This window comes from Periplaneta americana, chromosome 5, assembly GCF_040183065.1.
Source record: "Periplaneta americana isolate PAMFEO1 chromosome 5, P.americana_PAMFEO1_priV1, whole genome shotgun sequence".
NCBI lineage: Eukaryota > Metazoa > Arthropoda > Insecta > Blattodea > Blattidae > Periplaneta > Periplaneta americana.
Genome location: NC_091121.1, coordinates 92,730,234 through 92,752,377, shown reverse-complemented (window position 1 = coordinate 92,752,377; position 22,144 = coordinate 92,730,234). Strand labels below are relative to the sequence as shown.

Below are 22,144 nucleotides of genomic sequence, written 5' to 3'. Positions count from 1 at the left end.
TCATTACGAGTTCTATCCATCCTTCATCATATGGTAATGCAGAATTCCTGCACGGAAATATCATATGTACTTCGGTACATCATAATAAAACGCAATGAAATGTTTAATATAAAACAATTTTTATCTCAAAAAGGAAGCAAAAACGAGCAAAATTGTATGAAATTTCTTTGTTTGAAATATCTAGAAAATTAACACCTGAATTAATGTCACTACTTACGGTTCACTCTGTATATCCACCTGTTATATACATTTTCCATTTTCTTGGCATTTTTTCAAGTGTGTTTCATCCTGCTTCAGCCCCTGATAGTCAGGTTCTGTCCGCATACAAGTAGCATGATTAGCCCCAGGAGTCCGTAGTCCAAGCCCTTCCACAGGAAACTCGTACTATCCTAAGTCTTCACCCCTGCCTATTTTTACTATTGCGGATGATAGATGAAATTATGGAGAGAGTGGAGGGGGTTTGGTGGAATGATAGAGGAAAACGGGACTACCCCGAGAAAAAACCTCTTCAACGTTTGCTTTGTACACCACAAATTCCATCACGATCTAGCCGAGGATCGAACCCGGGCTATCTGGATGAAAGAGCAGCGAACTAGTACTTGAACCATAGACGCGGCCTTGAGAACGAGTTTTAAGATCTCGCAAGCAGGGATTACCGACGATAGGAATGCGAACAAAACAATTCGATAAGGAAGAGCAGGTGACAGGAAAGGTGACGAGATAACTTGAATGATATTCAAGAGTACAGTCGGAAGAGAAAGGACATCGATAGAATCAGTTTAGCACTGTGATAGTTACATTACGGTTTTAGTTTCAGTTCCACTGCATGTGAATACGTGTCTTGTTCCAAGTGCGTTTATTTTATTATGTAGTGATGAGCGTTCCCCTTACAGAGTATCATTATTTTATTCGTAAACATAACGTTGCGCGTTTAATTTTCTTCGCTACGCTCTTCATTTTCACAGGTGATGTCCCCATATATTGATCTTCTAGGAAGAGACAGTACTTCCATCGCCCCACACTCTCGCTCCCTAGGCGTGGCTACATACACACGTCAAAACACACCACCACTGTTTTTCGGTAATCGTTCCTTGCGCGAGCCATACGTCACCACTCGAAATAGAATGCGTTTCAATAAACCCATTACCGGTCACACAAAAGAAAAAAATATTTCATAAAACTACACAGAAAATGTATCTATAAGAAATAAAGATCCTCAGTTTATCTTCCTGTGAATTACGTCCCAACCACACACTTCCAGAAACTTAGAATTTCCTCTTCATTAGGTAAATATCCCTGAATTTTTCTCAAACCCTCTATTTTCTTTACATTTATTGGAAGACACTGCAAGTATTCTATTTTTTCTGACATCACAATGGCTGTCATAATCTTGTTACATTTATGCAAATGACTATTTTTATTTCCCTTTTCTTTTTAACAGGTTCACTTATTTCACTGTCGTGCTGCAGACATGTTGGCAAAATACTGTAAAAAATTAAACACAACTTGTTTTACTGTATGAGCAGGGCCAGGTATTTATGGAGATCGCGAAAATCAGGACATAATATATAAATATATATATATATATATATATATATATATATATATATATATACACAATAGATTTTTACTAATATTTGCGAATTAAGTGATACTGATTAATAATATGCGAATAAAACAATCCCGATAAATCGCGAAATATGAACACATTTGCGAATTATTACTATTGCGTCGTTTTATAGCGAATTTCAAATTCTGACTTTTCTCCGATTTTTTTCACTTGAATTTTTTATATATCCAAGTAGGCTACATTACATGGTATTCCAGGTGTTCTGATTACATTAATGAACTCAAAATACGGAGAACTCAACATTTCACTAATAATTTGAAAGTGTTAATTTGAGGGCTGCAAGTGTTTTTTTCGTTTTTAATAAATATGCGTTAAATAAGTCTCAATCCAACAAATATTGTTTGTTGGCCATTCCACACTTTTACCAGTATTCAACGAACCTTTAGTGTTAATTATTTGGAAAGTAATATTCATACTAAGTTAAAACTCCAATTCCAAAATAATTGTATTTTCCAAAATTTCCACTGATCTCCGCCAAGAGTACAAGTCGATCTCCGCCGACCCCAATATTAAAATAATAAATGATAAAATTAATCTCCATTAATACCTGCCCCTGGATATGAGTGTCTTGCGTGTTATGAACAACTGACTGCAGGAAACATACAACAGTAGAATATGGTTACGTTGAGAAAACCCGTGAGTCCTTAAGCCATTGCATAAAAGTAAATGACAAAATGAGTGACTTACGGGCTTTTAAAACTAACCGATTCAATTCCTTCACTCTGATTCCTTTATAGACGTTACACGCAATCATAGAGATTTCCTCAAATCTCTAGTCACTTATTGAATCAGAGTACACTGGAAGGAAACACTGAGCCCCCGAAAAGCAGGAAAAGAAAAACTTCGAATCTTCTATCTCAAGCAACATACTACACAAATTGGCTCTGAGAAATAGGCTATATAAACCCTAAGGGTGCTATTCATAGACATTTCGCTAGCCCGCGCTACGAGCGTGCTAAACTAACCCCGGCTATCGACTGATTACTTGTACGGGATTCATACCATATCATATCACTAATACTGGTTTATGACTACGAAAAACGTTAGTTCGCTGATCATCCACCGGAAGCCCGCGCTAAGAGTGTCTATGAATACGGCCCAAAGAGACTTCGAACTTAAACCATGGCTTCATACTAGAGTTGAAGTTGCGCCTTACTCACTGAATACTTGAGACCTCAAAACCTCTTTAAAGTGAATAGTTTTATAGCATTAATCTTGAATATGTCTCATATGGAAACTGCATTAATTGAATTACAATCGAGTTGAATAACTCTTAATTGGGTCATGCCGTAATATTACCATTTAGATATTGCTTCCGGCACACTCTGGATTTATACAAGGTCAAACAGTTGTAAACTACTTTCATTTCTCGTTTACTGATCACCTTAATTTAGAAACGGAATCAGCACACACTGATGTAATATTTTTAAGAATTTGATATTCAATTTCAGGATAAATTATATAGAAAATTCATTTGTGAGTCTGATAATACTTGTCACTGTTTCTAGAATCCTCATTTTTCTATCTCTATTACTATATATACGTATGTTATTGGTATTTATGTAATAATATGGTTATCGGTCTTCAAAAAGTTTTGGTCATATATATTTTATATGCAGTTTTAAGCCAACATAACTCGGAAACACAGAAAACGTAAAGAATTGTACCTTAGTGGTTCGGGATGGATTATGGAGTCCGAAATGTGATATTTATAATAATTTTAGGAATACTCCGTTTTCACATTCAATGTTTTAACCTTCTATTGACCGAATTCTTATGCGACTTATCCCGCTTTAGATCTATATCTTGATATGTATTTTATATATACCTTGTGATGATGGAGAAGAGTCGGATTCTGATAGCTGTACGATCTATTATGGCCAACTTAACGATTGGATATTGAAAAGCTTTGGTAAAGGACAGGGAGGGCCCATGTAAAATAAACGTATGGAAGCAGACGAGGTTTCATTTACTGCAGTACAAGTATTTTACCCCTTTCTTACATAAAAAATTAAACACTGGTACAATGAAATTAAAACACACACACACAGGCCTACTGTGTATTAAACAGTATCATATCGAAGGCATCATACACTAAGAAAGTCTAGGGATATCAAAGCTACCAATCGACATGCAAGCATTCTGAATGGAAGTTTGAAATAAAACATCTTTGGAGAGGTAAAAAAGGTATCCCCGTAACATGCCATGAAGACATTTGGGGGGCATGGAGGTAGAGCCCCATGTTTTCCATGACCTCGGCACTAGAATGAGGTGGTGTGGTCGGCACCACGCTCTGACCGCCTTTTACCCCCGGGAAAGACCCGGTACTCAATTTTATAGGAGGCTGAGTGAACCTCGGGGCCGTTCTGAAAGTTTGGAGAAGGCGAAATATAATAGTTAAATCGTATGCTATTATACACCAAAATATAAGTTTCTTTATACACACACTTGTATTGATATTTGCTATTGGCATAGATAGTTATCAGGCGGAAAAAGGAACATTCTGAAGCATTTAACACCACATAGGATTCTTGTGCATCCTTCAAGGAATCATTGCTTGGGATTGTGCTGCCTTGCTAAGGTGCCTCCTTTGTCCCGCACCACGCTTTTCTCTCCAGCTAACAAGCAAACATTCTCATGGGGACAGATAAAAAAGTTAATTTTTTTCCTACCACCATGTTAATAATGTCAAAAGAAGTGCCTATAAAATTTTGGCCCCTCGACCGCAATTACAAGACCGTCCTGAAAGTTATTTTCCCTGCGGCCGTTTACAGAAAAAGCACAATTCCATGGAAAGATTTATTGAATGAGATACATCAATTGTTGCGCTATTTGCCAACATATCCCCCACTGGAAATGAGACATTCGCCATATCATGGGATCAATGTTTGTATCCTTGTGTCGTAGAAGTCAACAGCCTGTGATCGGAATCAGCGTTTGGCAGTCGTCTGCACCTCTTTGTCGACAAATGATATGACATGATATGACAAATGTCTCAGTTCCGGTGGGGATATGTTGAAAAATAGCTCAACATTTGCTGTGTCTCTTCCAATAAATTTTTCCAATGAAATTATGTTTCCCTTCTGTTAACGACCTCTGGCAAACTTTCTTCTTTACGGCCCTCGCAATTTGGTTGTGGCCAAAATTTGTGTAAACAGTTCTTTTGACATTATTAACATGATGGAAGAAAAAATTTAACTTTTTTATCTGCCCACATCAGAATGTTTGCTTGTAAGATGCTCGAATATCGTACCTCCATTAGGGTTCAGACGTATCTCATAGATCCACCTGAGTTGTATTCTCGTCAGGAGTGAGATTCTCAGGGGCTCCGGTTTCCGGTTCCTGTATGCAGTCATCTAAAATTCACCACTGCTGTCGTCTAAAAATCTTTCGACAAACTACGATGAACACCTACTACAGAGAATGGCCTTCTTGGAGCCGCACAAAATCAGGTAGTGCCCTGTTTTTCGAAACGCAAAAAATAATGAAAGGGAAATTATGGAGAGTGTAGATGGAATGGATAAGAAAAGCAGGCGAATCCTAAGAAAAACCCTCACAATACAACGTCGTCATCGCCCGGAATTGAACTCAGGTCAGCGGACGTCGTAAGCAAAACGAGCTCTCAAGGTGGCTTACATTTAGGTAAATTTTATTGTCATTCAATATCGTACTGGTTTTACCAGGAAATAATGCAGGAAATCAATTATTACTTTAAAAATCTGTTACTGTATAAAACCCAATGTAAGCCTACAACGATATCATCCGCTTCCTCAATTTATTGCGAATATTTATGTCACGCAAGGGATTGATTCCCGTTTTTGGAGGTCGAATTAATATTACATTTAGGTAATAAGGTTTATGCAATCCACGTAATTTCTCTTCAAAATGAAGGGCAGTCATAATTACCTCCTTCACAGAGGTACATGTTGGATTTCTTTTACATTATCCATAAAACAGTATAAACGATATTTTGATTAGTAGATTTATTTTCGTTTTCAGATGAAGAGTGGGCTAAAGAAAATAAATTCCATTTTAATCCATTACTTCTACCCGAAATCAACCCTAGATATTTCCGACATGTCATGTAAACATGTATTTTCGGCAACTGAAAAGTCTAATGTAAACTACTTCTATTTATTTCTCTTTAGTTTCGTTATCACCTAGTCATTTTAGTCATGCAATTATTCAGCACGATGTTCTTCAATCATCATCGTTGTCATCATCACAATATTAGGTTCTATCTTCCTCATTTCAATTGATATTTTGAACAAACACTAGACAATTAACAGTAAAAGGATTTATTAGCCATGTGGTTGAAATAGTACAACTCAGAAAAAAGAGTAGAATAAAAATTCTATGGAATTCGAATTGTAGCCTATATAATTTCAATTGCGGACAATGAGGTGATGATACGTTTGTAATGGAGCAATTTTAGAATAATATCGTGGGAAACCAAATATAACTCGAAGAAATTCTGTCCCCCAGCCGTTTTATATAATAAATATCATATAACTTGCTTGGAATAGAGCCATGATCCAGTTCGGTGATAGTCAAACGAGTTAGGCCTACATGTAAGCCTATGTTATCATTCCTTTGTAGAGCGAAATCTTTCTTGTACACATTCGACGACTTGTACACACTTATACACACAAATATATTAGACTTACTGGAATTAAATGTGATTATTGGCATGACATTTATTTCCATGAAAATTATTGAAATTCAGAGTAGCAGTTTTTTTACAATATATTTATTATAAGCTTGTCTCTATATTGGGTTTTTTACTAATTGTGTAAAATTTCCCTCCTCTGTTTAGCATTTATTTTATTGTTCACTAGTAAATTCATGAACTTAAAGGAGGATTTTAACTAACTCTCCAAATCACTTTTATCTATGAAAAATGCACTACACACTACACACTAATCATAAAAGACCACTGTAAGTGTTCTCTCGTTGAAATTCTGCATACAGTCGTGATTATTTTGATATTTACCTTCATTTCTTTAAATCTCTAAGTCTCTACCTCACTAATAAGCAAATGTAACAATTACATTCTTCCAGTTTTCAAAAGTTAAAAATGTACCATTATTGTCTAAAAATGTTTCTCATTTGTAATTTTTCCTTTCCACCCTCAATATATTGGAAGTTTCCTAAGAAAATAGATATTCCGTCCATCCAGCAATACTAAAAAAAATAAAAGAGGGACTTTATTTTGCTCATAATCCTATTAAACGTGCAGAATATCGGAGACTTAAATGCTTGGGAAAGACAGTAACCTTATTCGAAAGTGCAGTGTATAAAGGATAATTCACTTGTATGTTCCTTTAAGTTTTATCAATCCTGAATTTTAGTCAATGCCCTGAAATTCTGATAACAGTTTCTATGAAATTTCTACGTAAGGCTAAGTGAGAAACTTGTGAGTCATCTACTCCATTGAAAATAGTCGCATCTTCATTTATTGGATTATCTAGGAACTTTGACAGTACAATGGTTATTATAATATTAGACACATTCTTTAAAAACAAGTAAAGAAGGATGATTGTATGTTAGGTTAGATTGTACTCACATATTATGTTCGTTTAGAAGTATGTAAAGGTTAGTGTTAAAAATACAACAATTTTATAACACATGCTCAAACTTCTGGCATTGTTCTGCAATGCATTTACAGCTCCTGTGCGGTAATTATATTCTAACTGAAAACAAACAGAAGCGTTGGTACTAATGGAATTGCAAGCGTTATTTTTTGGTCTTTTAAGTGTTCTACATTCTAGAGTTTCTGAAACAATGTACAGTAGATCGAGTGACGAATAAGTGCATTGGACATTGTATTTCGTGATTCTAAAAATAAAAATAACAAACATGATATAAAACTAGATCTCGCAATCTTACCAGTCTTTTCTACGCACCTTAACAAATTGAGTTCTGTGTCAGACACAACTTTGGCTATTCCATTTGAGGTGTGATTGTGGGTGCTGTGTTTACGGAATCCTAAATGAATGTGCGGGATTGCATAATTCGTGTAGAGAAGACACTTGTCTCACTGTGTATAAGGAAATGTGGTAGCTACAACTCTTCTGTCTAAATAGGACGAAATGCATCGCGTGCCAAGTGTCCTGAGCTGGTCCACAATCCACCACATCACTCTCCACTTTAGGCTGCGGTCACATTGAAGGCACTCTTGGGCTAGTAAAATGGAAGCGCCTGCTTGCCCAAGCGTGCCTGAAGAAACAAAATTAGTGATGTCTGTAATTTGAAACTATTCAGCGTATTCCGAATCTCACCGGTCCGATGGCATCAATGACGTCACGTTGCAGCGAAATAAGGGACAAAACTGCTGGAAGGATCGATGCTGTCATGGCGACTGTACAAGTTGTTTTCTATGCTACGCTAGCAAAATTTTGCGAAATTTTCGTACTCCCATCTCGTTCAAAGAAAAGATAGCATAAACAATTTATTTCTTGAACCAGTAATAATAACTGGTCCGTTGACTTGTTCGCTCATAAGCCATTCACGTATTGTTTTTACGTTGTGCTCATTACAAACAATACAGCAGAACTAAAGCAGAACACACCGCCATGACACAACAGTGCACGATGTTATTCGTCTGCTAATTCCCGCCCTATACAAGAACCAATCAGATTCACTGATGGCGGCTGATGGAGACTGCCACCACCTATGCAAGTTGATGGCACCGGTGCGACACCGGTGGAGCATCAATGACGTCATCGGTGGAATTCGGAACACCGTGATGCCATCGGATTGCTCACCGGTGAGATTCGGAATACGCTCATTGGTGGCGCGGCGAAGGTGTTCACACTGGAAGCAAGTTACAAGCGCAAGCTTGTGCACGCTAGTTCACCCGTCTCAGCTGATCAAATAAATTTGTTTTTTTCTAGCACGCTTTCCTGTGTGACGTGATATTTATAGCTGTCTTTGTTAGTGATTTTTTCCACGGTAGATGCTGAAATACTAATTAGCATGTAGCCTATTCAAGAAAGAAGGACAATATAGGATGCATCTTGTAAAGACGTTCTAGAATAATTAAAGAATAACTCTGGCTGTTTAAGAAGATCGGGAAAAATTAGTTTATATTGTCCATATTCCTCCCTGTCCCTAAAATATTCGTTCACCCATTCATTATTTAATGCATCCTCATCTATCATAAAAAACTTCAACACTCCATTTTCTAACACTAAATGCTCTTCATCCGAGGGATCCACTTCGACAACTAGGCTGAAAGTGGAAGCGGTTAGTTGTACCCAATGCGACCACACTTCCAGAGGTAGCATCTACGCACGCTTGGGCACGCAGGAGCTTCCATTTTACTTGCCCAAGCGTGCCTCCAATATGACCGCAGCCTTAGCCATCATTGTTTTTATACTATACTACTAGTGGTAGTCTTCTGTACCTCACAGACCTACATGAGTCCAAACCGTGAGCAGCATCCACCGTGATGGAAGATCGATTCGGCTTCACACAAACAATAGTAATGCCCCATATTTCGAGATGGAGATGTTCATGAAATGGAAATTGTGGGATGTCTTGGTGAAATTACTAAGGAAAAACGGAAGAAATCGGAGAGAAAATTTCACAAATTTTCTTTTTTGCCCACCATAAATAAATTACAGCTTCACCTTAGCCGAAATTTGATCTCGGGCCTGTGTTCAAGTGAGTTACCACGGCGATAAGTATTTCCAAAGCGTTAGACATTTCTGCATCTACGATACTGTGCAAATAACCAGAATGTTCACAGAACTCTTCCCATTTCCCCAACCTTCCTCAAACGTATGGCATCTTCCAGGATATAATTCCTAACTATACGCATAATATAGATGTCCTTGCTGAATATTATTAATCATTAAAGAAAAGAAGTATTTTTTTTTAATTTTAGTAGGCTATTTTACGGCGCTTTATCAACATCTAAGGTTATTTAGCGTCTGAATGAGATGAAGGTGATAATGCCGGTGAAATGAATCCGGGGTCCAGCACCGAAAGTTACCCACCATTTGCTCATATTGGGTTGAGGGAAAACCCCGGAAAAAACCTCAACCAGGTAACTTGCCCCAATCGGGAATCGAACCCGTGCCACCTGGTATTGCGGCCAGACGTGTTAACCGTTACTCCACAGCTGTGGGCGAAAAGAAGTAAAAATTACATTTAAAAATGTTGCCCAGGTGGTTAAATGTGCGATGAGTTGGTGCTCCCAGTTTTCGACGTTAGTGTTAAAGAACAATGCACTGACGTTATGAGTTTATAACTTCCGGTTCTGGTCGATCTGCAAGGTCGGGCACCAAACAGTTGCTTTCCATGCAAGGTGACGATGACCCGTGTAGACACCGCACCGCGAGTAGCCCAAGGTCAAGCATCTTGATGCCGGTCAGGTCGCCCGCCGATTGCACAGCGCGCCGCAACATGGCTCGCTGACGCAAATGCTTTGTATTCCGTGCCTCTATCATGGTAGGTAGCTCTTGCGTAGCAACAATGGACACTTCTATCAGACGCACCTTTTAGACAAGAAATGTAAACTGTTTGTATATACAGTACATCGTACTTTTTTGCTCTTAGACTATCACCCCCACTAAAATATGATGAGAATATTCATAACTAGCATAAGACATCATCGTATTTTTTATTTATTTTATCGGTTTATTTTACGACGCTGTATCAACATCTCAGGTTATTTAGCATCTGAATGAAATGAAAGTGATAATGCAGGTGAAATGAGTCCGGGGTCCAGCACCGAAAGTTACCCAGCATTTGTTCGTAGTGGGTTGAGGGAAAACCCCGGAAAAAACCTTAACCAGGTAACTTGCCCCAACCGGGATTCGAACCCGGGCCACATTGTTTCGCGGCCAGACGTGCTGACCGTTATCACAGTCTAGTATATACAGTCAAGAAGCTTGAGTTTATGAGGGTACCAGGAACAATAACTGTGCAGGTACTATTTCGCATTGTCTGTAATGAGGCGATAGTAGCGATCCTAGTGGTTACCAACTATCTATGGATGCATATTTACTACATATTGAGCTTCATGACTGTATAAACTAGACTGTGCCGTTACTCCACAGGTGTGGACATCATCGTATTCATCATAATACACAATCTCTCGGCGACGTTGAAGGCGTTAACTTGACAGTGAACAACCATGTACTGTACATACTTGCAACTAGTTCGAAAAAACTGAATTGGAAATGCACTCTTGATTGCCTGAGTTTGTTTCGTAGGAAGAGGCGAAAAAATACTGTATCTCTGATCACGAACCATATTGTACACTAACGCACAGGTAAACAAAACTCACCGCATCACCTAACTCCATCTGTACTCCACTGCACTGTAACTTCATCTAATTCTTAAGTTGTCTTGGATCCTAAGCTTGCTCATAATTATTGACCGCCTCACCATCACAAACAAACCTGTTTCGATAATTTTGGAGTTTATGTAACCTTGTGAATCCATGTTTCACCAATCAGAAAACACAGCGTCGGATGACGTTTAAAATCCACATTCTTTTAAGAAATCACTGGCAATAATTTACGTGCTTTTTGCATCAGCTAGGAGTTGTTCATGAACAGTAGAAATGCGGAATGCTTTGAAGTTTAGAGACCGAAGTACACAAAGGCACGGCGTTATTTTAAATCCAGTTTGTTGCGCCAACTGCCAGAAGGATATTTTGGGGCTTGCTACAGACTGGACACTTTAAATGTCCCCAAACATTGCTTGGCCGTTCGGCGACCCGAGACTCGTGGAGTCAATTGTGAGTGAGATTTCAGCGGAGTGGACAGTTTTATTGTAGAGTCATGACTGAGATTTCATTAGAGAGTCTAGTAGTGTTGTTGAATGATAAGATATTCTTTGCGTCGCTGTATCTATATTCATATTGAAGAAGTGCATTACATGAAATTCAGAAAATTGTGTGGCAGAACAAGACACGCATTTAGACGTAAATTTCCTGGACTCTTCGTTTTCTTTTCGGGTTAGTCACGAAACCAGTTGTATTAAACTTATCCACTAACTTTAATTTTGTTTTTTATATTTGAACTGGGCTACCAGGAAAATTATGTGTAAGTCATTGTCTTGTTCTCCTACACATCTAGAGTGATAGTAAAAGGGGAAGGAAAATAAAGTGCATTAAGATTTACTGAGGAGAAAAGGAACTGGTCCATTATCTCCAGGCCTAGTTGCTTCATAAGTGGTACCTTGTTGGCATCACTTGTGAGATTCAGACCTCTCCTCGAACAGTTGACTAAGCAACAGTAACAAGATTTGCTGATGATATGGCGTTGTTAGAAGAAGAGGAGACGATACTAAGAGATATGCTACTGGAGCTAAACTGCGACTGTGGGCAGTATGAAATTAAGATAAATGCAAACAAGACGAAGGCTATGGTTATCGGAAGAAAAATAGAGAAGGTAAACTTGCGAATTCGAAATGAGGTGGTGAAGAAGTGGATAGCTTCAAATACTTGGGGTGTATTTTAAGTAGCAACAAGATCTGGTGCCAAGAAGTTAAAAGAAATATAGCAATGACAAAGGAAGCTTTTGATAGAAAAAGGAGTAGGTCTATCTTGTGTGGACCTCTGGAGAAGAACTAAGAAAGAGACTTGTGGAGAGCTTTATGTGGATTGTGGAATTTGTAAACTGACGGCTTGTTACCAAATACGACCAACATTTATTTTAATTCATTCAGATGCGCCTAATCAGAGATAGACAAAGAGGTCGAGGGTAAGTTTTCTCTGAATACATTTGTTTCCCGCTATGTTCATCGCCTCATTGCGATTGTATTATCATCTAACCAGCCTTGAACAATGTCTGTAGAAGGAAAGAAGAGGAACGTAAGGAATTACACAATTGCAATTGATATGACGATAATGCTTGCATAGAGAAAATGTTATGCGCGCCGCTTGTGTGGAGAGATGGAAAAATACGGTGCGAGTATGAAACAGTACGGACCAACCGGTTTTTCTTATATTTATTCCTTCCTTACGGTGCAATGTTGTCCCTGTATCACATGGGGACCAAAACCAACTTTCTTACATAACCTAAATCAATCGCTGTACGTTATTTGATGTAGTCTTTCCATTGAATAGCTTCGGCTTATATCATTAAGCTTATTATTACTCATTAGTATTATATTATAGAGTAAAAATTTAAATTTTAAATTGTTAACTGCCTCCCATTGGAGGTAGCCCAGAAGGACTCAGTATACTCTCCTACATGAATTTTACAATATTAAATGTTTACATAAATTTGTTGACAGAAAATTAATATAAACATATATGAATTATAATGAATATAATTATTATGAATATATTACTGAAGATATGCTAGTGTAAAAAAATATATATGGAAATATTATTTTAAGAGTGTGCATTTCGTTAAAAAGTTATTGTCTATACGTTAGGAACTATTCATCGCTTTGCTTTTTTTCAATAAGTGCCTGCATTGAATGTCGAAAACAAAGAATGTTTAGAAATTAAACTCAACCCAGAAACAAAAGTTTACATTCTTAATTCTTGATTACACTCTTTTAACACTTGCATATCACTGAAGAAATGTTATCTAAATAAGCAACCAGCATTGACAACTCGATTCTTAGAAATCCGCTAAGGTACAGAGCAGAAACTGCTAAATTGCTATATTGTCAATGTAAACTAAGATTATTTTACCGCTGTGGGTGTTAAAAAAGACCGCTAAATCCCTATATGAGCAATAGAAACTTCATAAATCTTACCCGCTAAACTAACACTGAAAAACGCTAGATCTAGGGGGAAAGCCGCTGAATTGGCAACATGTAAACAACTACCGGTACTTCACTGCGTTAATATTAAACTATATATTTTTGCTTTAATAGAGTAGTTTAATATTAATACAGTAAAGTACTGTGGTAGTTTATTTACATAATTTAACGTTTCTTCAGTGAGAATTTTACATAGGCCCTAATTAAGATGAAATTTTAAAACTTGTTAAACCGACTATTACACTTTCACTACGTCATACTACTTTTGAACAATAAAATGGTACGAAATTACGTCTTTAAACCAATCATGGCTGCTTATCGCACAATTTTATGACTTCCTTTGCATTTGTTCAATTTTTATCGCTTCTCTAGCATTTGTTTGTTTTTATCACTTTTCTAGCATTTGTTTCTTTGTTTGCCAAATTTCAAACTGCAAACTCTTTACGGTATTATAAAACACGCCTTGCGATCGTCATTTGTTTCCCGCATAGATAGTGACTGAAAATGGTTGCTCCGTTCAAACGTTTTGGTGAAGGTAACATTAGTGAAATAAAATTTTAGTAAGCGAATTAATATCTATCTTATTATATTAGAGTACTTTATTTCTTCTAATTTTTATATACTTTCTTCCGTTTTTATCATCTCCTTACCACTTGTTTCTTTGTTTGCCAACATTTGAAACTGCAAATTATTTACGTTACTATAAAACATGCTTTGCGATCGTAATTTGTTTACCGCATAGACAGTCAATTGAAAATGGCGGGTCCGTTCAAACGTTTGGGTGAAGTTAGCATTAGTGAAATATAATTTTAGTAAGTCAATTAATATTTTATTGTATTAGAGTATTTTATTTTATACTAATCTTTATATACTTTCTTGTAATCGCGTAATAGTTAATTAAATCCCACTTTAGTTTTGATTTTTTTTAGATAATCAAAACCTCTAATGAGATTACAGTTGATAACATTTTACTTATGTACTGTGTTAACTATCGAGATAAAAGAAGGTATTGTACTTTTGTGACAAATTTCGACGTGATCTGTTTGAAAATGGCTAACATTACGTCGAAACTAATCAAAAAGGTTTAGTACCTTCTTAAGTTTCAATAATAATTAACACAGTACATAATAAAAAGTATTTAGTTTAACAAGTTTTAACGTTTCATCATATTTGAAATAAATGATAAAAGTATTTCGTATCAACGATGAACACTTTAAAATCATGCTGCAAATTCAAGCACAGACCCGTTTTCAATGGGCAGAAAATAAATGTTCATGACTGGGAAATATTTCAGAAGAAAATCTATGTACTTAATTTGAACTGGTAATGGAAATTACGGGAAAACGGCTGAACGGATTTTAATGAGTGACCCGTCATTTTATTTTCACTGTCAAGCAAGTATATTACTCACTTTCTCATGCACTGTTCGTCTCCTACAATTAGCCCAAATCATTTTTTCATTTTTGCATTTGAAGTCCTGATAGAGGTATGAAAGAGGAAGAGAGAGTAATAACACGTTTGTCTTTCTTCTTTTGCAGCAAGCTACATCAAAGTCTGCAAGAGGAATGACCCCAAGCTAAATGACTGCATCATAAATTCCATTGAAACTCTGAGGCCGTACCTGCTGAAAGGTGAGAATGCGTAATGATCTTAAGGAGTGGAAGTTGATGGTGCTCCAACCGAGAGGACTGCAGAAGTGCCGTCTCACAAATAAAAACATTACTGTCTGCATTGTGCGTTTTGAATCCGTAAGGAATCTTGCTTTGTGTCTGCTATTTATTAAATTTCTTCTTAGTCACGTATTCATAATACAAGAGAGATGTGTCGTCGTCGTCGTCGTCCTCATCATCATCATCATCATCATCATCATCATCATCATCATCATCGTCATCATCAAAGTGTTGGGCCTTGTCAGACAGTTTCCATCATATTTTTAGATTTTCTGTTGCTAAATTATGTTCATAGTAAGACTCAGTATTTTCACTTTAATTTGGCTTATATTGAAGTAGCCTATAAAAGCATTGTGATGGTGAAAAAATCCATTTCGATATTTTCACCGAAATTTCAGTTTTCAGCATCCCTGGATTTGAACATACAGTTCGTCTGTCCCTCCGTCCGTCTTTCTGTCTTTAGTACATCGATTTTTCTCAAACTATTGTCCGAATTTTGTACATAGGCCTATATGGAGGTTGCAAACAAAACCGGTCATTTTCCCCGAAAACAAAATACGAATTTTTTTTACGATTTCGGTATGTTTAGAGAGACATATTTCCGATTATGTTACTGTTTTTATACTAACTCGGTCATTCCCATGAGAAACAGTATGGTAAAAATCAGTATTTTTATTCAATACCGGATAATTACATATCTCTACTAATGCCAATATTTTCATTGTTCTTTTTTTGTGTCAAATACGGACATTTCCAACATAGGCCTACTGTATGTATTGCAATTACCAATACATTCAAAATCGATCATTTCCACTTCTATGTGCAAGTGTGATGATATATCTTATTGCTAACAGACATTATTGTAAAAATATTATAATATATTCATTTTTCCATAATACAGTAGAATGAAAGTGAAGTATATCTAGGGAACTAAGCTATTTAGTTCGTATTACTATTTTCATGCAATGTACATTCACATAGTTGAGCTAAAGGTTTTTTAATTTAAATTGTTATAAAAGTGTGTTATAGTACGGGTTGTTATGTAGTAAGCACCGGCCAGGCCTCCATATTCTCACAACAGAAGTCTGGGGAACATATTTTCCCGTTAAACTGTCAAAATTCAATTAAAATAATATATACATGTAGAGTAGTGGAAAAAAACTGGACTGACCCTTGTAGCTGATTTCAGAGCTTTGTTCACTCCAGAGCACGATAGACTGGTAGCTAAGACTTTCATGGTTCGAATCTTGCCTAGGAAGGAAACTTTTTTTTTTTTCCTTATTCAAATTTATTCCAATACTTTTCGATTGCTGGTAAAATTCATGTTCTGGGAATAATAAGTTAATTAAGTAGTAAAATATCGCTGCAATCGGAAAGTATTGGGAATAAATTTGAATAAGGAACAAAAAAAAAAGTTTCCTTTCCAGGCAGGATTCGAACCACGAAAGTCTTAGTTACCAGTCTATCGTGCTCTGGAGTGAACAAGGCTCTGAAATCAGCTACAAGGGTCGGTCCGGTTTTTTTTTTTTTGCCATTACTGTACATATTTGGTAATGTAGGTCCTATGTGTCCTGGAATCCTATTGCTAGAAGATTGTAATGTTATATTCGTTTTTCCGTGATACAGTTGATGTAAATGACATGTATATTTTTCTATTATAAATGTCAAATAACTTTTTTCGAACAAAAGTGAACGTTTCCCTCATATTTACAAAGGAAATCGGACATTTCAAAATATTTTTGTCTATAAAATGCACAGAAAAACACTAAAATGATGACTATTGGAACCATTAGAACAACGGACGTAAGATGCACGACACATAAAATTGTCGTTCACTTTGGGATAAAGTGAAGGCTCGATACAGTTTTTTTTATATATATCCTGAAAAAAACTATTTTGGAAATGATCAGTTTTGTTCGCAACCTCTACATATTAAAATTCAGGAGACTGTCTATAAAACGTCTCTGTTGTAAATTTATTCGGGAATGATACCCTTCAGCTTCAATAAACATAGTTATGTATTCCACCTCTTTATTAATTTCTCAGAAGATAAAGACGATTTTAACAAACTATTAGTGAAAACACCGGCATTTTACTTGAAGCAAATATGGAGATAGGTTTGGAATTAAATCCAGAAAAGATAAAGTATATGATTATGTCTCGTGACCAGAACATAGGCCTAGTGCGAAACGGAAAAAAATTAAATACCTTGAAGCAGCAGTAACAAATGAAGAGTCCACTGCAAAAATGATGGATGTCATTTGGAATACATTTTGCAGGAGAAGCAATTGAAAGTTTGAAATGCTTATCGCTCAAAGCTTAACTGAGATTTTCCGATCATTACTGGACGATGACTATCAGTGTTAATGCCATATAAGTCTCTATGCACATTATATATGTCTTAAGCTATGCATTGACAGTCTTGGTTCATTTTCGACAAGAAAGTGATATCCATCATTCTTGCAGTGGACTCTTCAAATATAAATGACACTCGAGAAGAAATTAAACGCAGAATAAATAAGATTATTCGGTTGAGAAGCTTTTGTCATGCAGTCTGCTTTAAAAAAATTGAAAGTTAGAATTTATAGAACGGATATATTACCAGTTGTTCTGTATGGTTTTGAAACTTGGATTTTCGCTTTTGAGAGAGGAACAGAGGTTAAAGGTGTTCGAGGAAAGGTGCTTAAGAAATTATTTGGGGCTAAGAGGGAGAAGTTATAAGAGAATGGAGAAAGTTACACAAAGCAGAACTGCATGCATTGTATTCTTCACCTAACATAATTAGGAACATTAAATTCAGACGTTTGAAATGGAGGGCATGTAGCACTTATGGGAGAATCCGGAAATGCGTATAGTGTGTTAGTTAGAAGATCTGAAGGAAAAATATTTTTGGAGAGGCCGAGACGTAGATGGGAGGATAATATTAAAATGGATTTGAGGAAGGTGGGATGTGATAGTAGGGACTGGATTAATTTTTCTCAGGATAGGGACTGATGGCGGGCTTATGTGAGGGCGGCAATGAACCTCCGGGTTCTCTAAAAGCCATTTGTAAGTAAGTAAAGGCGATTTTAATTATAAGGTTTTACATCTTTCTTCCACCAACTAAAAACATTACCTATACATTTCTCTTGATTAAATTTCTGCTGAAGCAGTCAAATGTTTCAGAATCAGTCTGAATAGCAATATCGCTCTCATAATCTGACTAAACTTTAAAATTTATAAGCGAAATAAATATCTTAGTTTTCGATTTTATGGAGAATATCTTGTATATAGAGTACGTTCCGAAAAATGAGAGAGTATCTCTTCATTTTTTGAGCATTGACAATAGTTTAATTTCTGAATATGATGAAGGATGGATAGAACAGAGAAAAATTCTCTCCGGCACCTGGACTCGAACCCGGATTTTCAGCTCTGGGTGCTGACAGTTTATCCATTAAGCCACACCGGATTCCAGCTCCGATGCCGGATCGAATCCCTCTGTTTAAGTTCTACCTCTCAGTTTTCCCATTAATTTCTGAATGTCTTTTAAATAATGCCAGGGAAATTAACTGTAAACATTTATAACATTCACAACATGACAAAGAACCTACAGTAGATCGCTGTGAAACAAATAAGTGTAGATGAGTATGCATGTCTTTGACTTCATATTCAATGGGCGTTTTCTTCATTGATTCATTTTCAGTTAATATAAAAGTAAGTACAATTAAGCCTTAATTTTTGTCGTTAAGTCTAACAAACAAGGGTATAACTTGCTCAATTATTTAGACTTCAGATGCTTGCCTTAGAGACTGGTGAAAGGATTGTGAATGTGGACCATAACACAAACAGAATACAGAAATATCCCCAAAATAGATACTCTAAAAAGCTTTGAAAAACATTATAGCAGCAGACTGCTGACAAGTTGTTTTTGTTTTTGGCAGGCATTCCGGAGCTGGAAGTACCATCCATGGAGCCACTCACTTTGCCAGAGGTCTTGGTAGCTCGGGGGGCCGGCATTCGGGCCGTAGGCAAAAACATAGACATCAGCGGACCTGGCAGTTTCGTCATCAAAAAGCTGAAGTGAGTTACAGCAATAACGTAATACAATATAGTATAGTATAGTATAGTATAGTATAGTATAGTATGGTATAGTATGGTATAGTATAGTATAGTATAGTATAGTATAGTATAGTATAGTATAGTATAGTATAGTATAGTATAGTATAATACGTAACAGTACAGTAATAGTAACAGTAAGAGTGGAGTATTATACGATGAAAGAGTAATGGAACAGAGAAAAATTCTCTCCGGCATCGGGATTTGAACCCGGGTTTTCAGCTCTACGTGCTGATGCTTTATCCACTAAGCCACACCGGATACCCATCCTGATGTCGGACAGAATCGTCTCAGTTTAAGTTCCAACTCTTGGGTTCCCTCTAGTGGCCGCCCTCTGCACTACGTCATAGATGTCTGTGAACGTAGGACTGAAGTCCACATATGTGCTGAGGTGCACTCGTTATGAGTGACTAGTTGGCCGGGATCCGACGGAATAAGCGCCGTCTTAAATCATCATATATATTATTTTAATGTACCGAAGTACATATGATATTTCCATGCAGATATTCTGCGTCATCATACGATGAAAGAGTAATGGAACAGAGAAACATTCTCTCCGGCACCGGGATTTGAACCCGGGTTTTCAGCTCTACGTGCTGATGCTTTATCCACTAAGCCACACCGGATACCCATCCCGGTGTCGGACAGAATCGTCTCAGTTTAAGTTCCAAGTATTATGATTATTACATATTAAGATTAACTTTGGTATCAAAATTGATATTTTGGCTTTGATTTTTCTACCTCTATTTCTTTATATCTATATACAGTAGAGTCTTCTGTTATGGAAACTTATAATTTGGAAAGCTTGTTGACTCCTCCCACTACATGAACAACACTCAATACGTTACTGATAAGACGATCGCTTCACTCATGCTCGACGTTTACATCAAAAGATATGGTAAATAAGAAAGAAAGAAATTAATTTTCACTTATACATGAAGTTACAAACTTAAATAAGAATTATTTTAGCATCTAAATATATACACATACAAATATAAGAGGTTTTTTAATAACACATAGAAATATAAGAGTAAATGATTACAGTGGTAACTCCTCTAAAATAAAATAATTGTTTTAACATTAACGACAAAAATATGTTTGTCATTTAGACTTATTCCCTTTCATAATATATTTACCCAGACAAAAAATTAAGTTGAAACGTATAGGAAATCTGCTGTGTGGTCCCTCCAACGCTTAAAGACAAGTAAATCATCCTCAGTAATACGTATATTAAAACAGTAAATAGTGTTTGTACTCACCCGGTTGATTACACCACGTCCTCTGTCTACGAGTCAGTGAATTCATTGCTCAGCAGTGATTGCATCGCCACGGTAGGGGCGGGCACATAAGACCAATAACGTAGTACACAGTACATACAAATGTATTAAATTACATTTGTTTGGCTAATAGTTTTTACCCCCATTTATGAACAACCAAGGGACTCCACTGTTTTAATATATTTAAATTGTTAGATTCGTTTTGTCTCTTTTAATTGTCTATTTGATGTAGGCACATTTTCATTTTACAGCACATTTATTGAATAACTTATTGCTATATTTATAAATCTATAATCATTTATAAATTTATAAACATTTTGTAATTTTTTTATATTAAGTAATTAATATTGTTGTATGCGTGTACATTGTAATTGGTTTATTCTGTGTATGTTCACGTTTTGAAATAAATCAATAAATGAACAAATGAATAAGTAAATGGGTAAATGAATGAATGAAAGATTAAATAAATAAATAAATAAATAAATAAATAAATAAATAAATAAATAAATAAATAAATAAATAAATAAATAAATAAATAAATAAATAAAAGTATATAAATAAATACGTAAATTAATAGACAAATAAAGAAAGAAATAAAGAGAGAAAAAAAGAAATAAGAATTTGAAACCAATGTAATAAAGAAAGAAAAATGAATTAAAAAGGAAATAAAGAAAGAAAAATAAGTAAGTAAATAAATAAATAAATAAATGAATAAATAAATGAAGCAAAAGAAAATAAAACTCGATGACATAGGCTATGAGCAAGAGCGGTTTCCCACTAAATTTTAAGAAAATTAGGCCAACAATCAGAATAATCGAAGTTTCTTTTCTTGTTTTCTCTTCATAGTTCTGTTTATGCTACCACATAAATTATATAATTCTTAAATTGGTGTGTCCCATGAATTATTTCTTTATCCGATCACATATTTCACAGCTGTGTCAGTTGGAATGACCCAGAGTCACTGCTAGGAATTCAGAAGCCTCATATACTCATAACTCTTGAGTGTATGAATGTAATTTTAAATAGTAACATGTTTTATTAACCAAATTTTGACATACGATACTGTAAGACATGTATTAAAGTTGATGAACGTGGAAAGAAACTGAAGGGTAGGTACTAATCAATGTTAATAATGCTTTCATTTACAGTGTCGACTTGAGTAACTACCAAGTAGACATTGCAGTAGATCTTCCTTTCCTCACTTTTGACGGCGAGTACGAAGTGAGCGGCAGATTGCTGGTCCTGCCCCTTAAGGGGAAGGGTCCCGTGAAAGCCAATGCAAGTAAGTACAGCACACTCTTGTTCCTTCTTGTTCTTTGGCTTTAAGGGTATAATTTAGGTCTATTCGTGTATAAAGTAGAGCTCTTCCTTTACTGCTTTTGGCTCATCGGTGAAAAAAAAAAAAAAAAAAAAAAAAAAAAAAAAAAAAAAAAAAAAAAAAAAATCGAAATTTTGTTTTTAACCCTAAAACATAAAATAATGTTTCAGTTTTTTAAAACTATGCTTATTTTAGTCCTATGACAATTTAAAGCCATTCAGGACGAATTTTATGGAACCAGCGTGTGCGTGAAGCTGCAGACTATTAAACTGGCACTCAGCTGTCATTCTGGGAGATTTTGTTCTTCATTCCAACTAATTTTACTTTTCATTCAATTCATATTTTGCGCTGTTATGTAGGAGAACAATGTGTGTGGTAGACACATATAGGGAGAAAGGAAGGATATCGATAATATAAT

The 22,144-nt window shown here is 36.0% G+C and overlaps 1 protein-coding gene across 1 annotated transcript in view; it reads left to right on the top strand.

The window, feature by feature from the left end:
* LOC138699997 (protein takeout-like) overlaps nucleotides 1-22,144 on the top strand; it is a 37,047-nt gene that overhangs the window by 5,197 nt on the left and 9,706 nt on the right. The window contains exons 2-4 of the mRNA XM_069826264.1: nucleotides 14,905-14,997; nucleotides 18,957-19,095; nucleotides 21,557-21,690. Coding sequence (XP_069682365.1) covers nucleotides 14,905-14,997; nucleotides 18,957-19,095; nucleotides 21,557-21,690 — 366 coding nt within the window. The remainder of the gene's footprint in view (nucleotides 1-14,904; nucleotides 14,998-18,956; nucleotides 19,096-21,556; nucleotides 21,691-22,144) is intronic.